The sequence below is a fragment of the Anopheles darlingi genome, chromosome 2 (assembly GCF_943734745.1).
Source record: "Anopheles darlingi chromosome 2, idAnoDarlMG_H_01, whole genome shotgun sequence".
Taxonomy (NCBI): Eukaryota; Metazoa; Arthropoda; class Insecta; order Diptera; family Culicidae; genus Anopheles; species Anopheles darlingi.
Genome location: NC_064874.1, coordinates 13,114,272 through 13,136,771, shown reverse-complemented (window position 1 = coordinate 13,136,771; position 22,500 = coordinate 13,114,272). Strand labels below are relative to the sequence as shown.

The following is a 22,500-nucleotide window of genomic DNA, read 5'->3' as shown; positions in this document are numbered from 1 at the left end:
AATATATACGCACATACACACTCACGATAAACCGGATGGACTCTCTATTGGTTTCCCAAACTAAAGCTTTTTCGATTTAAATCCAGATTCTTCGCAAATGTCAGTCACAGCGCCGTCTGTCGCACGGTCGATGGATCTGTAAACGTGCCCGTCACTTTGGGGTTGGTTGTCCCCCTTGTCCCTCGTCGCCTGAATCCCTCTTTAACCGAGACCGATGAATGAATGATAACGAACGAACGACACACGCACACGAGAAAGTCATCGAGAAATGTTGTATCCAACAACAGCAGCAGCAGCAGTACGCCGCGAACTGGTCGGTCACTGCTGGTTGGGGCCTTACAACAGGATGATACTGCAAAGGTATAGAGTGGACCCTGTAGCGCTGCCATGCGTGTACGGTGCGTGTGAGTTGGGGATGGAGTAAGAGCTACACACTTTCAGCATATATCCACCCATCCACCGGCGAAGGTACACGCACACTAACCCGAGCAATGGTACCCCACGCACCAGCGAACGAACGAACGAACGAACGAACTAGCGAGCGCGCGCGCGATCTTCTTTCAAGACTATGACGGGACGGGGCGGCAACGGTGACGGTGTCTCTCCATCTCCACCAAAGAAAGGGGAGAACTGGAACAGGAAAGAGGGGAGGGGGGGGGGGGCTTGGGGCTAGTAGCAAGCAGAAGTGCGCGCGCGCTCGTGCTGCGCCGCCATTGAAAACGGGATTTTGCCTTTGGTTTAGTGAATTTGCGCTTAAAGGCAGCACCGGCAGCAGCAGCAGCAGCAGCATCAATATCCGTGTGCCAGTTTGAGCGCAGCAATATGTGTTGTGTGTTGGTTATGCTGCGAGAGAAGGTGGCGAGCGCGCGCTTTTTCCATCGCTCCAAGCGTCACTTTTCTCCGGTTGGTGACCGTACACCGTGAACCCCTTACCGCCCCGCCGGTCATGCCTTTGCATAGGGCGAGCATCGTTGTTGCCATCATCATCACGTTGATCTCTTTCGAAATCGTTCGCCTCTCTTTTGTTCGTTCTTTCCATCTCTCACACTGTACTCTCTATTGGTTTCTCGCGACAGGTCACTTGGACTGCTGGCGAAGCATAGCAGCAAATATGCGCGCGTTGGATGCCGGCTAAATCCCCCCAAAAGCCGACATGACTCCAAACGAGAGAGTGAGCGAGCGAAAAGGTCTTTTCTCTGCGCTCCGAACCACAATATCTTCTATTGCCGTGGGGACGCGTGCGGAAGATCCTTTCACTATCATCGATGAAGCAATTATTTGCGTATAATGCTGTATATGTGTGAATTTGTGTGAGTTTGTGTGTGTGTGGGAGACCATCCAAAAGAGGTAAAGTGGAGCCCGGGAAGCAGCTCATTTGGCGGCATTTCTCTTCTCTCAACTGGACCCCGTCGTCGTCCCGGTTTTCGCAATGGAATATACCTCACCACTACAGAACGATGATGCCGGTTGACCGGTAGTTAACGTGTATACCGGTATGTGGAATTTGGGTGCTAGCTATGGTCGCTTGCTACGCAGCCGACTTGGCTTTTGGACCAGGTAATATCGACACTCTCACCGCTTACTGCGAGCTGCGCTTGTGAGCCATTTTGTGTAGCATTCTCCTACCAAACGTGTAGCCACTGCGGACTGGATGATGGCCATCCATTTCGGTGTTCCAGCAGCAGCAGCATCACCGGCAGCAGCTGTGTGGTCTAGACCGCGCTCAGCTGTAATTACCGAGATTATTCCGGATGATTTTATGCTCCTGCAAGCATCTGGTCGCTGTCGCGCTTCCAACATCCTCTCCCCACATCCACAACGCTGGATTCGAAGCTAAAAATAGGGAGCAGTATCATTACACTCGCCCCTAGAAACAAGTGACATTCATTAAACGGCGTAAGAAACAGACTGACACGTCGTCTCTTCCACACCACAGACAGGATCTATCTGTTCTTCTGCTAAGCGCACAACACAGAAGGAATTCCAATGTCTGCACACACCACGACAACAACAACGATTACGAGCGCAATGATACGGTTGCAACTCCTTCTTACACCATTTCAGCAGGCCGTGTATTTCGTGGCGAGCCGTCATAGGCTTCCGGAGTACCACCGAACTGCACATATGTGGGGGCCCCGTGGTTCACAAATTATGCAGGCGTATAAACTATGCACAAACGCAGCAGGAGGTCTCTTCGAAGGCCACTGCCCTTTGACGGGGACAAACTTTTCATGCAATGTGGAAAACACGTAAAGCCCGACAGTGATGGCCACATGTTACGTCTGTCCTTCCAGTACAGCGTTTGAACTTATCTCTTCCTTCGTTTCGGTACATTCGAGAAAAGTGCCGGTTACGGCATGTGTATGCTGAGACTTCCTGCCCTACCCACAGTGGCAAAAACAGATCATCTGCACCCAATCCCTCGCCACCAATCGCGTCACAAGGGTGCCATTCGCTCTTATTCACCTTTTCGGTCTCTGCTACTTCTCTACAACTCAATTCGGCCAGCGAGAACCGCGGTTGCGGCTAATCATCCCCCGAATCCATGCCACTTCCGGCGACGGTTGAACAGCGCTACAAACACACAGGATGTGAGGGGGTTTCAATTTGAATTCGATGATAATGATGCTGCTGCTAGTGGGATGATGTTCTTTATAGCAAGCAGATAGGTACACAGAGCCGATTCGCATTCTTCTAGCATCTTCTTCTTCTTCTCAGCTCACGCAAAATAAAAGCTGGATCATTCGCACCGCATGCTGATTGAACCAAAAGGAATGTGAAAATCTATAGCAACACACACAGCTTCCGTGACAGACCACAGCACCAGAACGTGGTGTGCGTTGCTTCCACTCACATACGCATTCTCACAAACAGTTTCTCTTGAAGGAAACAAGTCGACCATTACCACCGGTACAGGTCAGAGAAACATCCGAAAATGGCTTTCCCAAAAATCATGTCAGCCTTCTTCTCGTTGCGTGTCAAACTGGAGCGAATGAAACAATGCTTTGGCGCACGTCATTGATGATGACGTGAGCAGCGACGCACTGAGCTGGTAGGAAGATGGCCATGGCGCTGACGCCCAAGAAACCAAATATGCCGAGCAATCTAGCCCCGTAAGACCCCCTCTACATAACACAACAAAGAATGTGATTTAAGGCCTCGCCTTTTTTCTCTTCGTTTTTGGGGTTGAGCATCATTTACCAACCGAAAGCAAACAGCCTCCGCACAGGGGTGGACAAACAGACAAACCCGGGCCCTGGTCCATCTTGGAAGTCAGCTAGGGCCGGTCTCCAAAAACAGAGAATTCCAGAAAGCAGCAGCATAGGAGGTCGAGAGTAAAGCAGCATAGGTCGTGCCGCGCGGTGGCATCGATATGATACAAACACAACTACCAGTGCCCAGTACCATCGGCACGTCGTGACGAAGGCTTCATTCTTCCCAAGAGAACCAACCAGCCGAAAGCGAGATTCTCTGCCGTGTTGCTGCTGCTGCTGCTGCCGCAGCAAGCAGCTGCTATCGAGCGTTGGAGAGCGAGCGAGTGAGAGAGAATGATGGAGAGCAAGAATACAACCGATCGGGATAGAAGGCATGAAATAAGAGGACGATGGGAGAGGTGAGAAAACAGGGACTCCGCGTTGAGTAGAAGCAACCAACGAAATTCCGAAATGTAAAAAAAAAAAGGATCTGATACTAACTGTTGCCAGCCGAGGTGTTACCGGACATAGCCATGACCGCCTAATGCCGGGGCCTGGACCTGGACCTGGACCTGGGCGCCTGGGCCGGGACCGTGGGATGTGTTCTCAGACGCCAGCCGTTTCGCCTTCTTGGTGGTGATGATTACACACGATTGGTATGACCATTGCAATCTGGAAGCGATTTAAACCGTTCAACAGCAACTGCAGCGCACTGATGACGGATCTCACTGCTGCGTTCTGTTGCTATCGTAACCACAAACTGCGACTCCTATGCTCGCTTATCCCCCATCTGCTGCTGATGATGCTGATGCTGGTTGGCTGACTGCTGTTGTCACATCGGCCGGCCTGTCAAACTGACAGTTCTTGCCTGGCTGCTGGCTTGATGTGTGTTGGTGTGTTCAGTGGAAATCCTTTTCCACCCGACATGCCCCAAATACGACATGTGTCCGGGGGGGGGGCTTTAAATTTCCAGCCACTCTCTTTAACCCCTTTCGCCCCGGGGCCGCAATTAGCCACTGGGCTCGATCTTGATTTTGCGATTAAACTCCATTCCCGCTGATGTTACACTACGCAGTCAAACCCCCTTTTTTCACACAGCCGCGATTAGCGCGCGCGCGTTCGTGCGTGCACACACGCATAAACCGTAAAAGAGACCTACCAACAGAGTAAGTTTTGTGATCTAGCACCATCCAACTCGCCCGTTTGTGGTCGTGAAGCTCGCTAGCAGAGCTCGCACAACCGCCTACCTATACACAACGCACGGGTGTTGGCGCCTCGAATGAGGGAGGCGACACTACGTCCAGCAGCCTTTTTTCTTCGCATCGTTTGCCTCGCCCAACATTATTGCTCTCTCTCTACTCCCCAAACATTAGATTTTAGGATAAAGGAGGGAAGGGGGAGGAGAGTGTCCTTGTCGGCGAGCATCAGCTTCGAAAGAATCGAAAGACAATCTGCCTGAAACTAAATACCTGCTGGTCATTGCTATGGTGGACACATTCAGTAGCACCACAGTAGCAACCATATACCAGCATCATTCGAAGCGGCGTCGCATATTCATGCACCGCCCCCTACTCTCCTCATCGTCCTCCTCCTCCAAAAGGGGTATGCAAAACTCAAATGGTACAGAAAGGATTATATGATGGCGCGCACGTTAGTTTCAAATGAGACCCTGCTTCTTCGCCTATTCTTCTCTTGGCCGGGCTAAATCTGATCCAAATTCGTCAACCGAGAACACCACCAGGATTCGGGCTGGTTTGGTTTTGTCCCTTCCATCGTGGGACCTTGCTAGAATGCAGACCGAATTACCATCGCACCGCAGCGAAGCGAAGAACGAGAAACAAGCTGCCGAAACCTTATCCATCCCAAGCTACCAACGACAACGACCCCACCACCACGTCGCTGCCGCCGGTCGGAACAGACCACCGTGCATGCACCGTGGGCCTAGAGCTGGAGAGATAGAAGCTCTCTCTCCCTCTCTCGCTCTCTCTCTCTCACACTCCGGTCCAAATTAACCGAGGATAAAGCAGTGCGTGCTCGGAGGGTACTATCCCGGGTCTAAAATCCATGGTAAACACACAGGAGAAAAGGGGACGCAATTGAAAAACGCACAGAACCTAATCACAGAGCAGGGTGGTGACGGTCTCCTTTTCGTTTGCACGTCGTGGCGCCCCCTCGACACTGTCTCGCACGAACACCGCGCCATGACACTGAAAGTTCCTCTTCTTCAGGGGTGTGTTGGCTCGTTCGCACGCTTAGCTCGAGCGCTCTGATTGCAAGCGTGTGTGCGTGCGTGTTGTTTGCGCTGTTCCCGAGACTGATGCATTCTGATGCACCACTTACTAGCGCGCCATACTACCCCCCTTCCCCGGCAGTAGAGACGGCGGCCTCTACTACTGACATCGCTCTTTCCACACAAGTTTGCGTTGTCTGCGACATGTCGAATGCAATCGCGGAACGGATGCGGTTACTCGCCACACCATCGCGTACATCGAGAGTCGCCGCATTCCCTTCATGCATCCGGAGGTGCGCGCTGGCAGAACGAATTGAAATCGCATGCCGAAAAGAGGGAACAATGATTTGACAGTACGCGCAGCAGGAAAGGAGTTCTTGGTTCTAAAATGTCAGAGAGATCATGCGTATCACAGAACGGACCGGATGCGATTCAGTGATTGGGCTGGGCTAGTCGCGCGCATAGCCGGTCTCTCTGTATCTTCGATATGTTCGTAGCGTACTCGATACATGCCAGCTAAAACGATTCGTGTAAATACATCCAAGGCGGCGCATTCGCTGGATTGGAAGATGAAGAAGATCAATCCGGTCTCTAATCGGTACATCCCCATACTCACGCCCTAATGCTGGATGATTGGAGTGGAAGGCTACCTAACAACAGCCAATATATGCTAGGACCACTCTCTTTCTGCTTCTTTTTTTCTACACGATTGTCAATGCACCTGATAGGCCGCCAAAGAGCCGCACGGTGAGGTGTGGGCGATGATGAGCGCTCCACATGGACCGATCGGTGGCCGGAAGTGTTATCAATTATCACATCTTGCGTTTGCAGGCGTTGCTGTGCTGCACCCGGGCACTTCTATTACCCTTTACACGCTGTACTTTGTGATCAAATCTTTCATCACGATTTCTCATCGCTAGCGAATCTTCACACACGTACACACATCACACGCGAGCTGATTAGTTGCTGGTGTTGCTGCTGCTCGAGCTCTTCTGGCAGCCAGCTGTCACTTTGTCGCCGTCCTGGGTGACATTTCGATTGCGACACCAACAACAACACCAGCGAAAAAGCACCACCCGATCCCGACCGGAAGAGAGCAGCAGGCGGCGACGAAACGAGAGAACGAGTGAGTGAAAATGGTACCAGAACAAAAAACCTTTTTCCCGACGAAGCGCGCACGTTTTTACCCAATTTACATGCCTCGATATACACTGACCGATTGCGCATTGACCAACCAATCCTACCAAGGGTTCCTGTAGCTGCTGTTCTGGCCGCAATCGAGAGGAACGACGGCACAACCCACGCATCAGAAGCGGACGTAGAAATGCCGGAAACGCGGATTTCCTCGCACACGGCGTGTTTGCTGCTGAGTAGTTTTGCGGTTCAGACTACTCGCTTGGGACACAGATATCATCATCGCCTCCTTCGTGACGATGTCCTGGACACTTCGATAAGGTGTCCACGGGCGTGCGTTGTCGGTTACCTTCCCCACCGGGTACAATCTTTCCACCCTACTCCTTCCCTACTCGAGAAGGTATGTTTCCTCTTCTTTTTTACGCTGCGCACACACGGTTTCACGCTCTTATTATGCTGTAAAGATGACGTACCTACTACACCGCCGTCGCTCTCCCGAGCGAACAACGAACAAGGCAAAAATGTGGCCATCGGTCGGCCAGCACAACTGCGGTGCTAAGCCAACAGAAAGAATCCCATCAATTGCGTGGTTCAGAAGAGAATCAGAGTCGCTTCCGAAACTGAAACACAGCGCTAAAGGGGCCCAGGATTTGGCCTTCTACGTCGCCGCCATGGCCTTCGACGATTTCGGGCGAGAAGAGACATGCAGAAAGCGCACAATAGTAGCCTACCTTGTTGCTGTTGCGCTGCTATCACGATTAAACCATATTTTCTCCTTTTACGAGCGGCGCTCGTTGCCGTTCTATTCCCGGGGTCCGCTGATATCGCACGGTCCTGGCCAACACGCAAAAATCGGTTCCTACACGTCGCCGTCGATCCGAGATGTAAATCGCACCGTGTGGCGCGCCGCCATGCGAGGATTTAACACACGACAGCAGCACCGGGGGCCGTCTCTCACACACTCTCGCGGGTCTTTTTGCTGCTGTTGTTGTTGCGTTTAGTGCTGCTTCGGTTCACGAATCTTCTCGGCAGCATGAAAACGCTGATGCGCCAGCCTGCAAATCGTTCACGCTCACACACCTCGATCGCACTGTATTGGTGGTTACCAACAACATTGCCCGGCATGTGTTAGTACAATGCTCACAACATAGCCGCAACGCGGCGCGGCCGTCAGCCGTTTCGTCGATTCGCCTGACAAGCGGTGGCAGGCCTTGTCAGTCTCGACGACGGTTTCAATGCTCAGGATCTGAAGCTCGAAGGTTCACTTAATTATCTGAGCAACTCTCCGCACGACCATAGCACCACAGAGTGGACCAATAGTTTGTACCATTTCCAAGTGCTTTACTGTGCGGCACCACCACGGTACCCGCGGCACAGCGATCCCTTCGGATTCGGAATAGGAACAACGCATCATTGCACACGCCGCCGTACGCTGCGCGTTCGTTTCCTGTTCCCTATACTTAGTGCCACTGCAGCAGGACGAAATTAACGTGACTTTTACCTTCTCTTCTGCTTCGTCTTTAATTCCCCCTTTTTGGATCATGTCGAACCCAGGTCGTTCGCCGCCCCTGCGGAGTTCCGCGCTTAAGATCCTGTGCAGCGTAATGCGGCGCCCCTGCGCCTCTACTCTACGGCGACACACTGAGGTACAAGACGCTAGAGAGTTGCGCATTGTTGCATAGCAGCAGTGCAAGGTAAGGGTCACACCATCACCATACGATAGAGCCAACCAGAAAGGGACCTTCTTCCAGCGAGCGGCAGATGTGCGTTGCTGCATACGACCCTACGTCTTTCCCCTAATGCACCAATACAGCACGTGATGGGCACAGCTATTACAAATGGTGCAGAATGAAGGATTTCGGCACAAACTGCATAACACGACGTTGCACCGTTGCATTGGCATGGTTTGGCCTATTCTCCGGTACGGTACCAGTTCTATAGCCGCTTAATGCGCTTGACCGTTTCCCATTGCATGCGCATTCGCCGTTCGCAAGGGTACTGAGGAGGCTTTTGTGTGACCTTGCTTTACCTATTGAAGGATCGTTATTTACGAGCACTAATTGATATCCAGGTATTCTGGTTGTCAATTTCATCCTGTAAATGCAGTCCAGCAAGCAGATGATGCCCAAGAACCAACCATCTGGTAACAACTAAAATCAACTGCTAAAACTAACCATCAATTTTATTTCATTGTACTTACGGACTTCGGCCACTCCCTGTTGCTGCTCAACAGATCTGAAAACAGATAGAAGAGCAACGGTTATAATCGAAGAAACACATGTTATTGTTAATAAATACTTTAAAATAATCCATGATTAGTTGAACGATTCCAATTCGTGCTGCCTGTTTAGCTGGCAACGATTTTTCCCATCCGATTTCAAATATTCAAATCCCGTCCCGGTTCGACGATACTCGATGAACGCCCCTTGATGATCGATTTGTGTTGTGTTGATATTGTTTATGAAGGAGAGGGGGAAGGAGGAGGGGGTGTGCGCGCTACGAGCTGTCAAAGCTCACCAGCATCACCACTACACGCACACCCAAACGTCAACAGCGCGAGATGGTGTTGGTGCCGGCGCGTTCTGTCGAAATCGCGAGTGCACACACACCGAGCCGCCGATCAAAAAAACATATGGCAATGACAACAAAAGCGCCGCTGCCGCCTGTCATTCGCCTTTTAAGTTTCGAGGGAAAAAATAGAAGCAACGCAACGGCACCAGAGTGTGAGTGAGCGCGAGTCCATGTGCGAGAGCGAGCGCGAGAACGAAGCGGGTAAAAGCCAGGGCCAGGCGCGCTGCTCGCACCAATCGATCGTCATCTGTTCCATTCAAACGGCCGGCAGTCAGGCGAATCGCGGACCAAAAGGGTCGGTGGTCCTCGCCACCGTTACCGCGCGCATACACCCAGCTCGAGAAAGCTTCGCTGGGGCTCGCGATCTCGTCGTGCCGCCATCATTGTGCGGTGCGACAGACAGAAGACCAAGCCAATGCCGCCGGCGAAAAGCCTACGCATCGCATACGCCACACCGCTCGTTCGGCGAGGAACTTCGTTTGACGAATTTTCGCTAAAAATAATTCCCATTAAACATGCAGCGTACGAATGCAACCGAACCAACCTTTTGCTGGTTCGCTGGAATGGCGACCAATCGGTCTATTTCACACCATCAGTTATTTGTACTTTCAGGACGGTCGGATTGGTATCTGCGGGCGATAATGGTGAGAAATCGAGTTGCTACGCAAAATGGACATCGCCGAACCAGCGTCAGAACCGTGAGGAGTACTGATTAGAAACATTACCCAACACTCTCGTCGGGCGGTAGCCACAATGGACCGCAATTCATGCAATCCCCCAGAACCAGATCCTTCTTCTCACTCATGGTATTTCTACTCCCTAACCAAGCCCCTACTCTGCGGCCGATTGGTACCTTGAGCAATTATTTTTTCAGTTCACCAACACCTTTTACCCACGCGCGGTCGCGTTGCTGTGTGTGAGCGCGCGAGCAAACGAACGCTCATGTCGTCGGATCATAAGCATAAGAAGGGGAAGAGACGGAAAAGCGAACCCAGCAAGGGATGACCATGATGATGATGGTTGATGATTCTTTAAAACAAGGAAGAATGTCCCTGCCGTTGCTGCTGCTAAAATAAAAGCCAATCGGAAGTGAAGCATTTTATGGTAATGCATACTCGTTGAAGGCCTACTGTTTGCGGCGGTTGCTCAACGCACACACGAAACAAGGCCGGCAGCATAGGGCTGCTCTGATGCGGACCAGCAGCAAGCCACAAAAATATACAAGCGAGAGGACGCGTTCTCATGCTGTTGCTGCTGCTGTTGATGATCGGAATCGACGGCGACAAACACAGTCACACATCGTGCCCGTACGCACACTGCAACGTGGGTTCTTCGCCGGGGAAAAGACCTTTTTCGTAATCATAATCATCATCGTCATCGGCTAGCAGCGGAGATGCCCCTTTGCGGCGGGTTCACTTTCTTTACCTACTTCCAGCGATCCCGGGTTTTCGCGCACGGGGTTGGTTTTGAGCGCCGGTCGATCCCGTCTCCTACCTCCCTCCTCTTTCCCCTAGACTGGCTTTTACTCCTGGTTCCCTCCTGTTGCGCACTCGAGCGAACGGTACCGAGGAGCCAAAAGTGAACCCTTCAGAAGCCCTCTCCTCCCTTTCGATGGCGGTTAGACTTTAAACATATCACCACCACCACCAACCTAGCTACCGCACCCTCCCTACTCCGACCAGAAGGATGCACGCATTCCCGATCCTTGAGGGTTCCTTGTACCGCGCAGCACCAACACAACGAGGCGTTGATGACCCCAAACTGCTGTCCTTTTCGCTCGATCCCGGATTCTGAGTTGATCGCGTGGTAGCAAAGTAAGGTCCGACCGGGAAAACACACACAAACCGGCAGCGCCTTCCTTAGCCAGAGCGAGATGGCGCGTTCACGTTTGAACAAGAAGAAATCCACCCCTCAACCTTCTTCTTTTTCTTCTTTGTGTTCTGTACATTCGACAGAGTGCGTTCGCTCTAGAAAAGATGTAATATCCAAAATTGGTAGACTGGTTCTGGCATGGCATGTCGCGGTGCGGTGCGGCAACGGCCCCCGTCCATCGTGATCTAGTAGCTCGATGCTGTTCGCTTCCTGCCTGTGCGTCACGGCGGGGGCCGTGCGCCCTTTTTATCGCTGAGGATCCCAGAAACCCCCCACCCCATCACTAGAGATTTCACGTTCCCTTGCTTTTCCACAATCGGCCATAAGATGGCGCCCGACGAAACAACACACCCGCGCGACTAAACGGGGGAGATATGCGCACCGCACAAGATATGCCCGTGGAATCTACCTCTCGGGATTCCATCTAACCACCAACCTGACTGGGAAAATGGCTAGTTTTTTTTAATTCGCCCCTTTCTGTGAGTTGCTGAACTGCGGCACAACGGCACGGTCCGGCAAACCGGCAACCCCGATCCGCTCATCTACATCATGACTTAATTGCGACGGAATTTCTTCGTCTCTCGCTGCACAAGAGAAAAAATTGATTAGATATTACCGTGTCTCCGGGTGCCCGTTCGTCTGAGACTCCAATGATCCTATGTAAAGGGCGGACGGACGGCGGGATGTTCTATTGCTTCCGCCTTTTTGCACTGTTGGCACTTCCGCGAAACGGCCAGAGCGGCAGCAGTAGCAGGAGGCGTTAGATTGTCACTACTACGCCGTCGCACATCGCACCATTTTTCCGTGATTTAGTGCTGCTGTTGCTCTCAGCCACACGCCTATCCTAACCACGATGATGACGAGCCGCCCAGGAAATAATCGACGGACTCTCCTGTTCACTGTTCGGTTCGGTTTTCTTCCCGGTCTTCCCGGTTTCTTCCCGCTGTCACTCTCCGTGATTGCGACTTGGCTGTGCGCTTCGCCTTCTTCGCCTTCAACGCTTCATCATCAGCACCATCATCGTCATCCACTCATATTATCGGAACCGAGGGCGCCACACGACACTGTTAATCCCACGCACTATACAAGCCAGCGTTTGTAGCGACTATTGTTGAACGGTGCAGCTAGCGATTACCAATTTATGTGCTAAAAACCTCCCGATTTTCCGATTTTACGCAAAAAACATTCGTTAACGGCAGCGATCTTCCTCACGTCCTTCCTTTTCGGCGCTTTTTCTGCTTTGACAGCTAGATCGACCCACCGTTGCTGTAGATACCTTGGGCTGCAGTTTCGAAATTCGAAATCCACCGCGATGGATGAAAACTCAGAACGGTTCGAAACGGGTTCTGTTATAATTTCTTGGATAAAGTATGGCATAATTTTCTCTTATATATCTATTATAACAAACACTTCATTCTTGTCGTGCTCCGGTTGCTGATAAATCTTCATCGCCGAGTAGGTTATCGCTTTCACTTCCGTCCCTTGCGGGTGTTTCTGCAGGTCGAACTCCTCACCGTAGCAGTTACAGTCGATTGTGAACTCCTCCAGGTCGAACTTGGTGATGACAAGCTTCTTGCAAATCAGGAACGGTTCCGCCGAGAATAGGAACAACAGTTCGTCCAGGAATCGATACAAAAGGTTTTCCAGATCGTCCGTGGGTTCAGTGGTAATTTGAAAACACTTATTGATCGACACCGACGACAGTTCCGTCATGTAGCCGAACATTGCCATTCCGCACTGTTCGAACGCTTCCTTCAGCGTTTCGCCCCAGGCATGGAGTCTGCAAAGAAGTTGAAGAAAGGATTAGCTGCTTGGAGTTGACCGGTTACTGACAAAAGCAATACATACTGGACGTCTGCCGTATGATCGAGATCTGTAAATTATAAGAGCAAAAGTTTAGCTTGCTATGCAGTCAAAGGTTTCGATCACTACTTACACTCATACTTAACCTCCGGTATTGCGTGCTCAGTTGTTTCTAGAGGAAGTTCCATACTTGATCCTAAAACGAAATGCGATACACACGAATCGTTTCGATTAATTAACGTCTTTCCGCACGAGCAAATCCGTTGAGACAGTCGACCGCGGCAGAATGATAATTCAAAATTAGGGTCCAAGGGTCACTCTTAAGATGTTGACCCGCAAATAACTCTTAAGTTGTCCCAAACAAAATGCTGATGCAAAGATACAAAGCAAATGTTATCAGCAAGAGGGATTTTCCGGTGCCACAAGAACCGGCTTCTTAGAGATTCACTTGCTATTCGTTGTTGTAAAGAGGGTAGATGATCTATTATGATGCAGATTACCTACGCTCTGTTATCAGGCACGATCAATCGGCACACATCAATCAGGACTACTAAATTAGAAAAACTTCTAGTTTAATTCATAAAAATGATGAAATTGCACCTTGTGAATCACTACATTCAGCACATTGCGTTTTGCATCGAGATTGTTTACATTCAGCACAGAGCTAGCTTAAGCTCCATTTACACGCGACGCAAACCATGCAATCCTGGATATAAAAATACGGATTATTTAATACCTTACGAATCCAGCCCATAATCGAAGCTTTTATTTTAACCCGTTATCAGGAAATGCAAAAAATGGAAATACGTGTTCCGTTTGTGCTGCGTTTGCGGTTCGTGTAAACCCGGGCTTATGCAGCTGTCAATTTCCAATTGCACGGGAAAGTAAAATCAACAAACTTTTTCCTTCTGATTTCTCTTCACAAAATGTTAGCGGTGTATGGTAGGGCTCGTGCTCCAGTTCCCTGTGTCGTCATTTAGTTTTAGCCAAAAGGACATCAACAGCAAGGTAACCGAGCAAGGATGAAGAAACTCACGGGAACCTTCCGCAACACACAATGGGACCCGTATCTGCTGATCGCCCAAATCGTCGCGATGCAGTCCTTGCTGTACGTAAGCCTCGCATCGATCATGTACGTGATGGACTTTTTCGCCGAAGCCAACCACACACTGGATCATATCTTTGAGTATCATGTAAGTGCACTCCACTGGCTGCGGCTAGAAGGAACCATCATTAACACCCCGTCGTACGACGGCTTACGTTTTCCACAGGAAATACACGTAACCGATCTCGGTGGACGATTGGTTATCGTTGCCTTCATACTCAACTCTCTAGTCGGTGCCGGGTTGCTGTGGTTCATCGTACGACGGACGAAGCTCTGCCTGGACTTTAGCTTTACCTTCCACTTTACGCACCTGGTGCTGTGCTGGTGGTACAACGAGGCCTTTCCCGCGACGATCGGTTGGTGGATGCTGAACGCCGTCTGCGCGGCACTCATGTGCGTCTGCAGCGAGTTTCTCTGTCTCAAGACGGAGCTGAAGGAGATTCCGGTTGGCTATACGGCCTTAAACCAGAAGGTTGATCTGTGAAATGAAACGATGGACAGACACATACTACACGGGAACAGTTCGAAGCCCGCCGACAGCCTCTTCGACAACCCGTAAATCCGCAGGGAAGGTTTCCAGGGAGAAGGATAGCGACTTCAGGGATGCATGCGCAGCTCCTCCCATACCTGTGCGCGTTGTGTATACACTTCAAGCTTTATAGGTAAACAATTATGAGTAAGAGTATATTTTAATTTATTGTGTCTCTATAAAAGAGAGATAATGCAACATGTCACACATTAACACTAACCGGTTGGAACGGGTGAGCTTCAAAATGTGAGAAATAAACGACAAAATGTAGACGATTTCCATTGATACAAAATATCTCTTCAAGCTGCTCCTATTGCAATGATATCACCAGAAATTCGATTTTAAATCGATTCTTAAATCAATCCAGATCGTCACATCTTATTTGACTCTTAGGATGCACCGAAATATCTCAAAAGCAATCATTGTTTAAACTCTCAGAAACAGAAATTCTACAAAAGCGAAGGCTAGACATACTTAGGGATCGAAAAACTCGATAATAACATGTGTCACACGATTTAAGATATCCAATATGTGGACTTTGAATCGGCCGGTTTTGTACACCACTTAGCACGTCGGTTGGCGGTAGGCCGCATTCTCTAATACAAGGATAGGCACTCGCGCGATCTATAAAAGACGACGATAGTCGATCGATCCCCAGCGAGTGCAACAGCTCAGTCGATGGGCAACGGTTGAACGAAATACGGAGTGGACAGCTTCCGACATTTTCAACGCCTATTCCCGCATCTTCTTAACAAACGCTTGCTGCTATTCAAATTGGCAAACATAAATTAGGTCATCTGTTTGAACTAGTTAGAACTCAACGATAGATAGCGTCCTCTACGGGAAGGTGTGCAGTCTTATCTCGGAAGCTAAAATACGATTGCCCTCTAATTTACCGAGAACACCCTTTGAGCGCCGGACTAGAGAATAACCATCATCCACATCCGCAGTAACGATAAGGCGGCCGATTTCTTACGCACTGCTTCGGCACATGTTGACCGGTTAGTTGTTGGGTATATCGTGCAAGGCTTAGCCTTTGAGCTGATCTCACCATGAGCAACGTGACTGCTGAAAAGGCCATCGATTTGAACGGATCGGCGAGCATCAATTGTCGAAACTATTTACCTCCCTTCGAAGTTTACTACGATGGTAAGTCGCAAACCGATTCGCCGTTTTAGTGTTCTAGCTAAACCTCATCCGGAAAACACAAATTTCAGTGTACGCCATTCCACTTACTATATTGTTGATCATTGGGGCTGCCATTTGGCTGTGGGTTACGTTCGCGTTTGTGCAAGTAATTCGGCGCATCAAACGCATGACCGAGAAGAACCAGGTGATGGTGTTAATCATCGCCAACACCGTCTACTTAGTAAGTTTTATCCAGCTCTCTGTTCCTGGGCCGAAAACCAACCGCCAACTCCAGACGACTTACCTTTTTATCTCTCATATTTGCAGACCGTAGTCACGTTCAACGTGGTGGCGCTGGTGTTGCCGCCGGTTGCAGTGATCTGCGATATCATACCGTTCCTCGCGTTTTGCTGGTGTATTTTGGTATTTTTCCGCTTTCTAAAGAAATCCGTCGGAGGTGACTCGGTTATACTGGCTCTATACGAATCGAAAGCCGTTGCTCCACCACCCGTGTGTCCTTGTTTCAGATTCATCTACGACAAAAAGTAAGTATTTAAAAGCGATCGCATGTTGTGACATCGAACTACACGGGATATTCTCCACAGGCGTCAGTTAACGGCCATCAGATTCGGTATTATCCAATTGCCGGTTTACAATAGTGTCGTCGCATCGATTCAGCTCATCATATATACGATCGATAAGGTAGCAACAGCCTTAGGATCATCCCCGATTTCGGGAACTGATCTGCTCATTTTCTTTCCATTGCAGGACCTTTTCTCAGATGTGTTCTATATTATACTACCATTCATCATAGCATCGATCGTCTTCTACGTAGGAGCTTCCGTTTCTTTTATCAAAACCGTGGCACCGCTTTACCCAGAGAATCCCATCTTCGTGAGTCCAGCAGCCAGTGCTCTCTAGTCTCTGTGGGTGTAACTGATCTTTGAATGATTTTCGGTTTTACAGAAACGTTTCTTTCTTCTGCAACTCGTACTTATCATCACGAAACCTCAAATCATCATACTGGAGCTCGTATACAATTCGATCAGCTTCGAGTGCACTGATGCCGGCGAGCCTAAAGTTTACGTGAACAGTAAGTTCTTAACGCGTCTTCATTGTATCTGTAATGTTTCATACTGAATAATTCATACATTTAAAGTGATCAAGCAGCTGCTCATCCTCATTGAGGTAGCGATAGTGGTGTTTTACTCCTACCGCTTTTACACCAAGGAGCAGCAACCTTCAAGAGAAAAGGATGGAACGAAAAATGCAGCTTTTGAGGCGTGAACTGTCGAAGTGCATCAAGCAATAATAACTTATTTTTCATACCTATTACTTATTAGTTATTTAATAAATTTGCAGGATTACGATTTTAACCAACAAAAGCAAAATATAGATCGAACGAACTTCGAATCAATCGAAGATTGATAAAGATTTTAAACTTTCTGTCCACTTACTAACGCTTGGTCGAAATAACTCGCTACGTTGTAGAAATGCAAATATTATGCTTGCCACCTTACTTTTATGAAAGCTGATGTTCATAACTCTATCACAATGCATAAGGACACAAACCAAAGATAAACGTTTCGTAGCTCTCCGATTTAATCTCGCAACAAGGATGCAGTATCAAAAGATTGTAGCACATGTTGTACCTTGAAATAGCCCCTTTACTTTCATTTTTGAGGATAGTGTAGGTCTGTGATAATTCTTCTTCCGGGTGACTGACCACTCTTGACGAGCATAACGAACATGCGTGCCCGTGATGGTTCAAGGAACACACGATACAAAGGGCACATACGCAGAATCTAAAATTAAACTTATTCAATCATTAGTGAAATGCAAATCGGAGCTACTAATCGTAATTCGAGAGCGTATAAAATGCACTCCAAAGCCTGGTTTATAGGAACAAAGGAGAGTTAATCTGAACCGTGGCAGCACACTTAAAATCACGTGTTTGCACACCATTTTAAAGTGATCCATTTGAAATACGCAAAGGGATTAGAAATTTTATGATTAAGAACAAATAATCCAATCGATGCAAACTATTTACCTTATTACAACGGTCGTGTACTTGCCCAGTTAAAAATGCGTCATATTTTCCGCACACTGTTTCGTCCAGCCCAAACCAAAAGCGCTTTACTTGATGATGAGTAAACATGCCGGTTCGCTAACCGGTCAGTCAGCAGTACAAACGGTACGTTGGCCACCTCGCCGCCACGCCACGCACGTTCTCGTTATGATTGCAAACAAGACTGCGAATGGCGGGAGAGAGAAAGAGCGGCCAATGGGCAGTATCTTCGCTCTCTAGTACACGCGGTCACTACACGGCGTGCCGGATTGGTGATCGAGTTCGAGAAAGAGAGAGAGCTAGCGATCGAACCGCGAAGATTGAACACGCGAGAGGGTTGATACTCAGCATCGCTCGAAGTAGTACGCAGCGGTAGCAGCAGCAGCCGCGTCATACCGTTGGTTGTTAGTAGTACAGGAGTCGGCCGTGGGATAGGTTGTGTACTGACGACGAATCCGCCAACGGATTCACGCTCGCTGGTTGCTACGATTACGCACAGCTGGCGTAGCGTTCACAACACACAGGTACCACCGGCTAATCGTAGTAGCAGTAGCAGCAACAGCATCATCAGGTGGGTGCGATATTTCCAACCTGGGTAGTGAAGATCAACGATCGGTTCTGCGGCGAGAAACGGCCAACGCGGTAGTGCTACGCGGTTGTGTGCCAAGACCAGATGCCGATGACATAAGTGGTCAACGACAAAGACACGCCTCCACCGTACCGAGCCGAATCGTCTCAAGCAACGCGTGTTTGTGGTTGGCCGTATGGCCGGTTACCTAAGCCTTCGTCTGAAGCCATCCAGCAGTGAAACAGTGTATGGTGTCACTGGGAAAGTATCCCACATTCTCTCGCTGTCTCTCTCTCTTCCTCTCTGTCTCGTTCTCTGAGGTGCAAGTTTTCGTGGAAAAGTGTCGCGATAGGACAGACGTAGCAGTCTGGAGTCGATCACGATCGATCCAGCCTGAGTGCCACCATTCAAAATCGGGTTCTATCGGGCAGTTGACCCACTGTCGACGGCGGCGGCCGTTTGGCTAACTGAGAGGTTGCATAGCAGAGACCTTCGCCTCGATCCAATCTCGCGTCCACGCGCAGGTAGGGGCACCCCACGGCTGGATTTGCTTTATTATGAGCAGATCATTAACTAGCGACAAGCGAGCTAGCTCTAGAGCTCTGTCTGGTGCGGATTAATCTCAGCCGTCTCATGCCTCGGCGGCTGCAGGGAAGGAGGGCATGTGGCGCAGCGATAAATTATGCAACCGATCTAATGGAGCGCGAAAGGGTGAGAGGCAGAATGAAGCAACCTGCAACATTACCCTTTCTACCCAGCATCAGCGAAAGGTTGTTTGAGGCAAAACATATTGTTAATCACCGCTGCTAGCACCCTGCATGTGACGTGATGCATGCTGGCTTCAGTTACCAGCACAGATGGGTAATTTGATAGTGGAGGGTCCCCTTCCCATAGATTGATGTTTGATATAGCATGCTACATCCGGCAAGACACCGAGTAATTACATAGTGACAGAGGCGAGGTTCGAGGAGCATTGACCAGAGCACTCCGGTTAATTGAAGTTGTAATAGCTCGCCACTATCTATGGGTTGTAGTTACGATGATTTGTCAGTCGTCACTCCAAGAAAGTTATCTAGAAACATTAATCATGACCTTTGTCTGGTCAAATGGCATGTTAAGCATGCTAGTTGCGATGATATTCAAATGGCTTCAGCATACACATGATAAGCCATATGTGTATCATCCATTGTGAGCCTGGGGTATGAGTATCGATCCATTTGAGCACAAAATTGGGGAAAACGATTTGTAAACCGATACCGTTGGATCGTGGCGCCGGTTAGGTAAACAAGTGGACTACACTCCCCACGTAAAGCCTCGCCAAGATTGTAACATAGCAGCTGCAGCCTTGAGTTCGTTTTGCCATTTAACAGCTCGCTGAATCATGTTGCTGCATGCACTGTGGCCTGGCCAACGTACACGCAGTCTCGCACTCCCCTCTCTTTCTCTCTGTCTCGCTCTCGGTTAGTGGGACAGCGAACGATGGTAGCGAGCCTAACGCCTCAAAAATCTAACAAAACTAAACCGCGGTTGGGCATCGTTTGGGCTGCGAACCATCCATATTTCAAGGCCACCACCACATAAATGCCAAAGCCGAGTCCTCATCATCAAACACAGCTTATACTAAAACGCTCGAACCCCGACAGCCAAGCAGCATGATTGGTTGAAACGAGTTCCCCACCACCTTTCGTCCAACTTCGTCACTCTGAAACGGCTGAAGGATGATCAGCCGCAACTATGAACGATTCAAATGTTGGCCGTTCCGGTGGCAAAACACGTTGCTTGTGCTACCACCGAAAGAAAGGCTGCCAGTGAGGTGTAGCCGTCGGTCTGGAGTGCGATCGTGCCGCGTTCGATCGAGATCGAGAGCTAATTTATGGAATCCATAATCCGCGGGAGCGGCGATGTTTAAATCAACCTGCCCCAAACCTCAACCAACAAGCAACCAAGAACACGGTAAGCGTCTTGAAGTGCCGAACCGGCCCGAAGGCCTGCCTAGCCTAGCGGAATAGCCGATTAGATGGCCGTTATGGGACCATGACCATCGTGATGTAGCTGCGTAGTAGTATACAAACTGCGTCGCTGGAGCTGGCGAAGTACATGCTCGGCACCATCATCACGCACCAACGGACGTATGCCTCAATGCTGCACACGCATTGCGATCCGGTGACACTGTACGGGGTCAACCGGGCGGGCGTTACCTTCGCGCGATCGCGCGCGCGAGGAAGAACTGTTTGATTATTCATGCAGGGCTTTGCGGTGCATCCTTCCTAAAGTGTCATATTTTTGGATGGTATTATTGCGCGTGGTATGGCCTTGAATTCGAAGGCGTTGATCCGATACGAAAGGAAGCGAGTAAATCACTTTTTGCATGCTGGTAGCGCTAATGTCAGATGATACATTGTGGCGTAACGCATCGCCCCATGACCTTGGCGAAAGAGAATACATTCTCTTTCTTTCGTAGTTGCTTTTTCGGCACTTTTCGGTGTGGTTTCGTGAAAAATCAGGATGGCGAAAGTTGTTTCTTAAAATGACAAGATGTAGATCGTTTCTTAAAATGAAAGATTCCAAGTCCAACACATAACATTCACACAGATCTTAAGTATCAAGCTGCTAACCACGAATAAAGTGGCTCGAGCGGAAACGGTGACGTCCGTCGCACGATTTATGCAACTTTTTTTTCCTGCAAGGACGTTTAGTTGCGTTGGCAACACAGAGGACCGCTCGCTGATGGCCTGCTACGATCGCACCCCACGCTCTTGCTAAGACCTCTTCCTCCAGCTCATACAAACAATCTACAATGCTGTTTCTTGTTCCGCTACCCAACTCTGCTATATGGCCTGGCTTAACATGAACTTGAAAGCCATGTTTCGTAACCGAAAAAGATGGGTGGAGAAATTGCAAGCTGACATGCGAAATAGCAACGATGACACACCACAACGCTTCATATCAAACGCTGTTTACGCTAGCTGGCACGAAAAATGGCGTGATTGGGCCACCATTTCATTATCTTTTCTTGCGTTCGTCCTGCTAGGGGCAACATGTGAAACGCACTTCATGGTTCATGACCATCAGTCGCACCGGCCATCGCTTGACATGCCCCAGTGCAGGGAGGTCTGTGCAAGAGCTGGGTCTCAAAACGCTTTGGTGTAGGCTTAAGAGGCAACACATACGCCTCGTCTGCGCACCTTAGCCACACTTTACAATCGTATTCCCGTCCGCCTTGTTTTAGCGATCAATCAGCGATTGTTTTCATCAAATCTTGATCGATTGAATTGCGGTTTCTATCCTGAAACATTAGCTCGCTAGAACGAGCGAGATACATTTCTCAAACACATAATATGTGCACCGACACGCTACACGCAAACCAATCATCGTTCTGAGAGATTCCATCCGTTGCTTCCACGCGCATTGCTGATTGAAATTAATTAATGCCTTCACGTATCACGTGTGAATGGTTTGTGTGGGCATTCACTCTGCCATCACTTAACGTGGACCGCCGTGGAAGATCGAAATCGATGGTTCACCACACACGGATGCTTGATTTTTCCTTCAACAGCTTTCCTTTCCGAGCACGAGTCGCATTGTGCGGCGTAGAAAATGAACGCCAGCAGCGGGACCACCGCGATGGAGTCTGACATGTTTGCAGACTATTCATCGGAAAACATGACGATCGTTGCGGAGGATGGAGGGATAGTGATTGATTGCACCAACCGGCTACCGACTGTGCAAGAATATCTCGATGGTAAGGGCCTCATCAACTCTTTTCTTGCGCTCGTTGATTAACTAGATCGTGATTCACCCCCTTCCCCAGGCATAACCATCCCGATCGCTTTGATAATCGCGGCAACGGTCGCGCTGAGCATTGCGACGATCAGTATTTTCTTCAAAAACGCCTACCACATCCTGCACCGGGCTCCGAAGCAATTCAAAACCAAATCCGTGCTTCTGCTAGCGATCTATCCGGTAGGTACCATAGGAATGGGAAGGTCTGTGTAATTCATTCTACTGATGATTTCGCTTCCTTTTTTCGTTTCAGCTGGTGACACTATTTTCCGTCGTATCGATCAGTGTTCCAAAGTCGTTCTTTCTCTGCGATACGGTTATGCACATCTACTTCATGATTTGTGCCTACATTCTGTTCAGGTTGGTGTACTGTGCTGGAGGCGAAGGAGCTAAATCAAACGGTTCTCTCACACAAATTCTTGCCTTTGCAGTCTCTGCATGCAGTACGTAGATGGTGAGGATGCTCTTATCAAATCCACAGATTCGCACACGTTCTCTATGCGCACACCGCCCCT

General features: G+C 49.4%; 4 protein-coding genes across 8 annotated transcripts in view; 3 read left to right on the top strand and 1 right to left on the bottom strand.

Moving 5' to 3' along the window:
* The window catches only part of LOC125950766 (uncharacterized), a 21,290-nt gene extending 7,853 nt beyond the window's left edge, over nucleotides 1-13,437 (bottom strand). The window contains exons 1-5 of one of the 5 annotated variants that reach the window (XR_007468746.1): nucleotides 13,305-13,437; nucleotides 12,938-13,000; nucleotides 12,850-12,874; nucleotides 11,618-12,781; nucleotides 8,759-8,793 (exon numbers count right to left, since the gene is read on the bottom strand). The gene's annotated coding sequence lies outside the window, so the exon portion shown is untranslated. Of the gene's footprint in view, nucleotides 1-5,308; nucleotides 7,267-7,289; nucleotides 8,693-8,758; nucleotides 8,794-11,617; nucleotides 12,782-12,849; nucleotides 12,875-12,937; nucleotides 13,001-13,304 lie in introns of those variants that run through there. The other 4 variants (XR_007468747.1, XM_049679023.1, XM_049679024.1 and 1 more) reach the window with 4 other exon arrangements.
* Nucleotides 13,438-13,656: 219 nt separating this feature from the next.
* On the top strand, nucleotides 13,657-14,747 carry LOC125951409 (protein SYS1 homolog). The gene is made up of 2 exons (XM_049680235.1): nucleotides 13,657-13,997; nucleotides 14,076-14,747. Exons 1-2 carry the CDS (start codon nucleotides 13,827-13,829, stop codon nucleotides 14,391-14,393), a joined length of 489 nt encoding a protein of 162 aa, XP_049536192.1. The 5' UTR covers nucleotides 13,657-13,826; the 3' UTR covers nucleotides 14,394-14,747.
* A 364-nt stretch (nucleotides 14,748-15,111) lies between these two features.
* LOC125951965 (uncharacterized) lies at nucleotides 15,112-16,946 on the top strand. The gene is made up of 7 exons (XM_049681123.1): nucleotides 15,112-15,587; nucleotides 15,656-15,807; nucleotides 15,894-16,111; nucleotides 16,172-16,268; nucleotides 16,335-16,460; nucleotides 16,533-16,659; nucleotides 16,726-16,946. Exons 1-7 carry the CDS (start codon nucleotides 15,491-15,493, stop codon nucleotides 16,851-16,853), a joined length of 945 nt encoding a protein of 314 aa, XP_049537080.1. The 5' UTR covers nucleotides 15,112-15,490; the 3' UTR covers nucleotides 16,854-16,946.
* Nucleotides 16,947-18,056: 1,110 nt separating this feature from the next.
* Nucleotides 18,057-22,500, top strand: part of LOC125948388 (organic solute transporter alpha-like protein) — a 5,451-nt gene continuing 1,007 nt past the window's right edge. Inside the window, exons 1-5 of the mRNA XM_049674370.1 lie at nucleotides 18,057-18,205; nucleotides 21,759-21,944; nucleotides 22,014-22,165; nucleotides 22,239-22,345; nucleotides 22,417-22,500. The exon at nucleotides 22,417-22,500 is cut by the window's right edge and continues 42 nt beyond it. Coding sequence (XP_049530327.1) covers nucleotides 21,800-21,944; nucleotides 22,014-22,165; nucleotides 22,239-22,345; nucleotides 22,417-22,500 — 488 coding nt within the window. The 5' untranslated portion in view covers nucleotides 18,057-18,205; nucleotides 21,759-21,799. The remainder of the gene's footprint in view (nucleotides 18,206-21,758; nucleotides 21,945-22,013; nucleotides 22,166-22,238; nucleotides 22,346-22,416) is intronic.

Bases quoted from the DNA above. Each gene is read 5' to 3' on its own strand.
- LOC125951409 (XM_049680235.1), top strand. From the start codon at position 13,827: ATGAAGAAACTCACGGGAACCTTCCGCAACACACAATGGGACCCGTAT. The intron at 13,998-14,075 runs GTAAGTGCACTC...CGTTTTCCACAG, and splicing joins ATCATATCTTTGAGTATCAT to GAAATACACGTAACCGATCT.
- LOC125951965 (XM_049681123.1), top strand. From the start codon at position 15,491: ATGAGCAACGTGACTGCTGAAAAGGCCATCGATTTGAACGGATCGGCG. The intron at 16,112-16,171 runs GTAAGTATTTAA...TATTCTCCACAG, and splicing joins AGATTCATCTACGACAAAAA to GCGTCAGTTAACGGCCATCA. The intron at 16,461-16,532 runs GTGAGTCCAGCA...TCGGTTTTACAG, and splicing joins ACCCAGAGAATCCCATCTTC to AAACGTTTCTTTCTTCTGCA.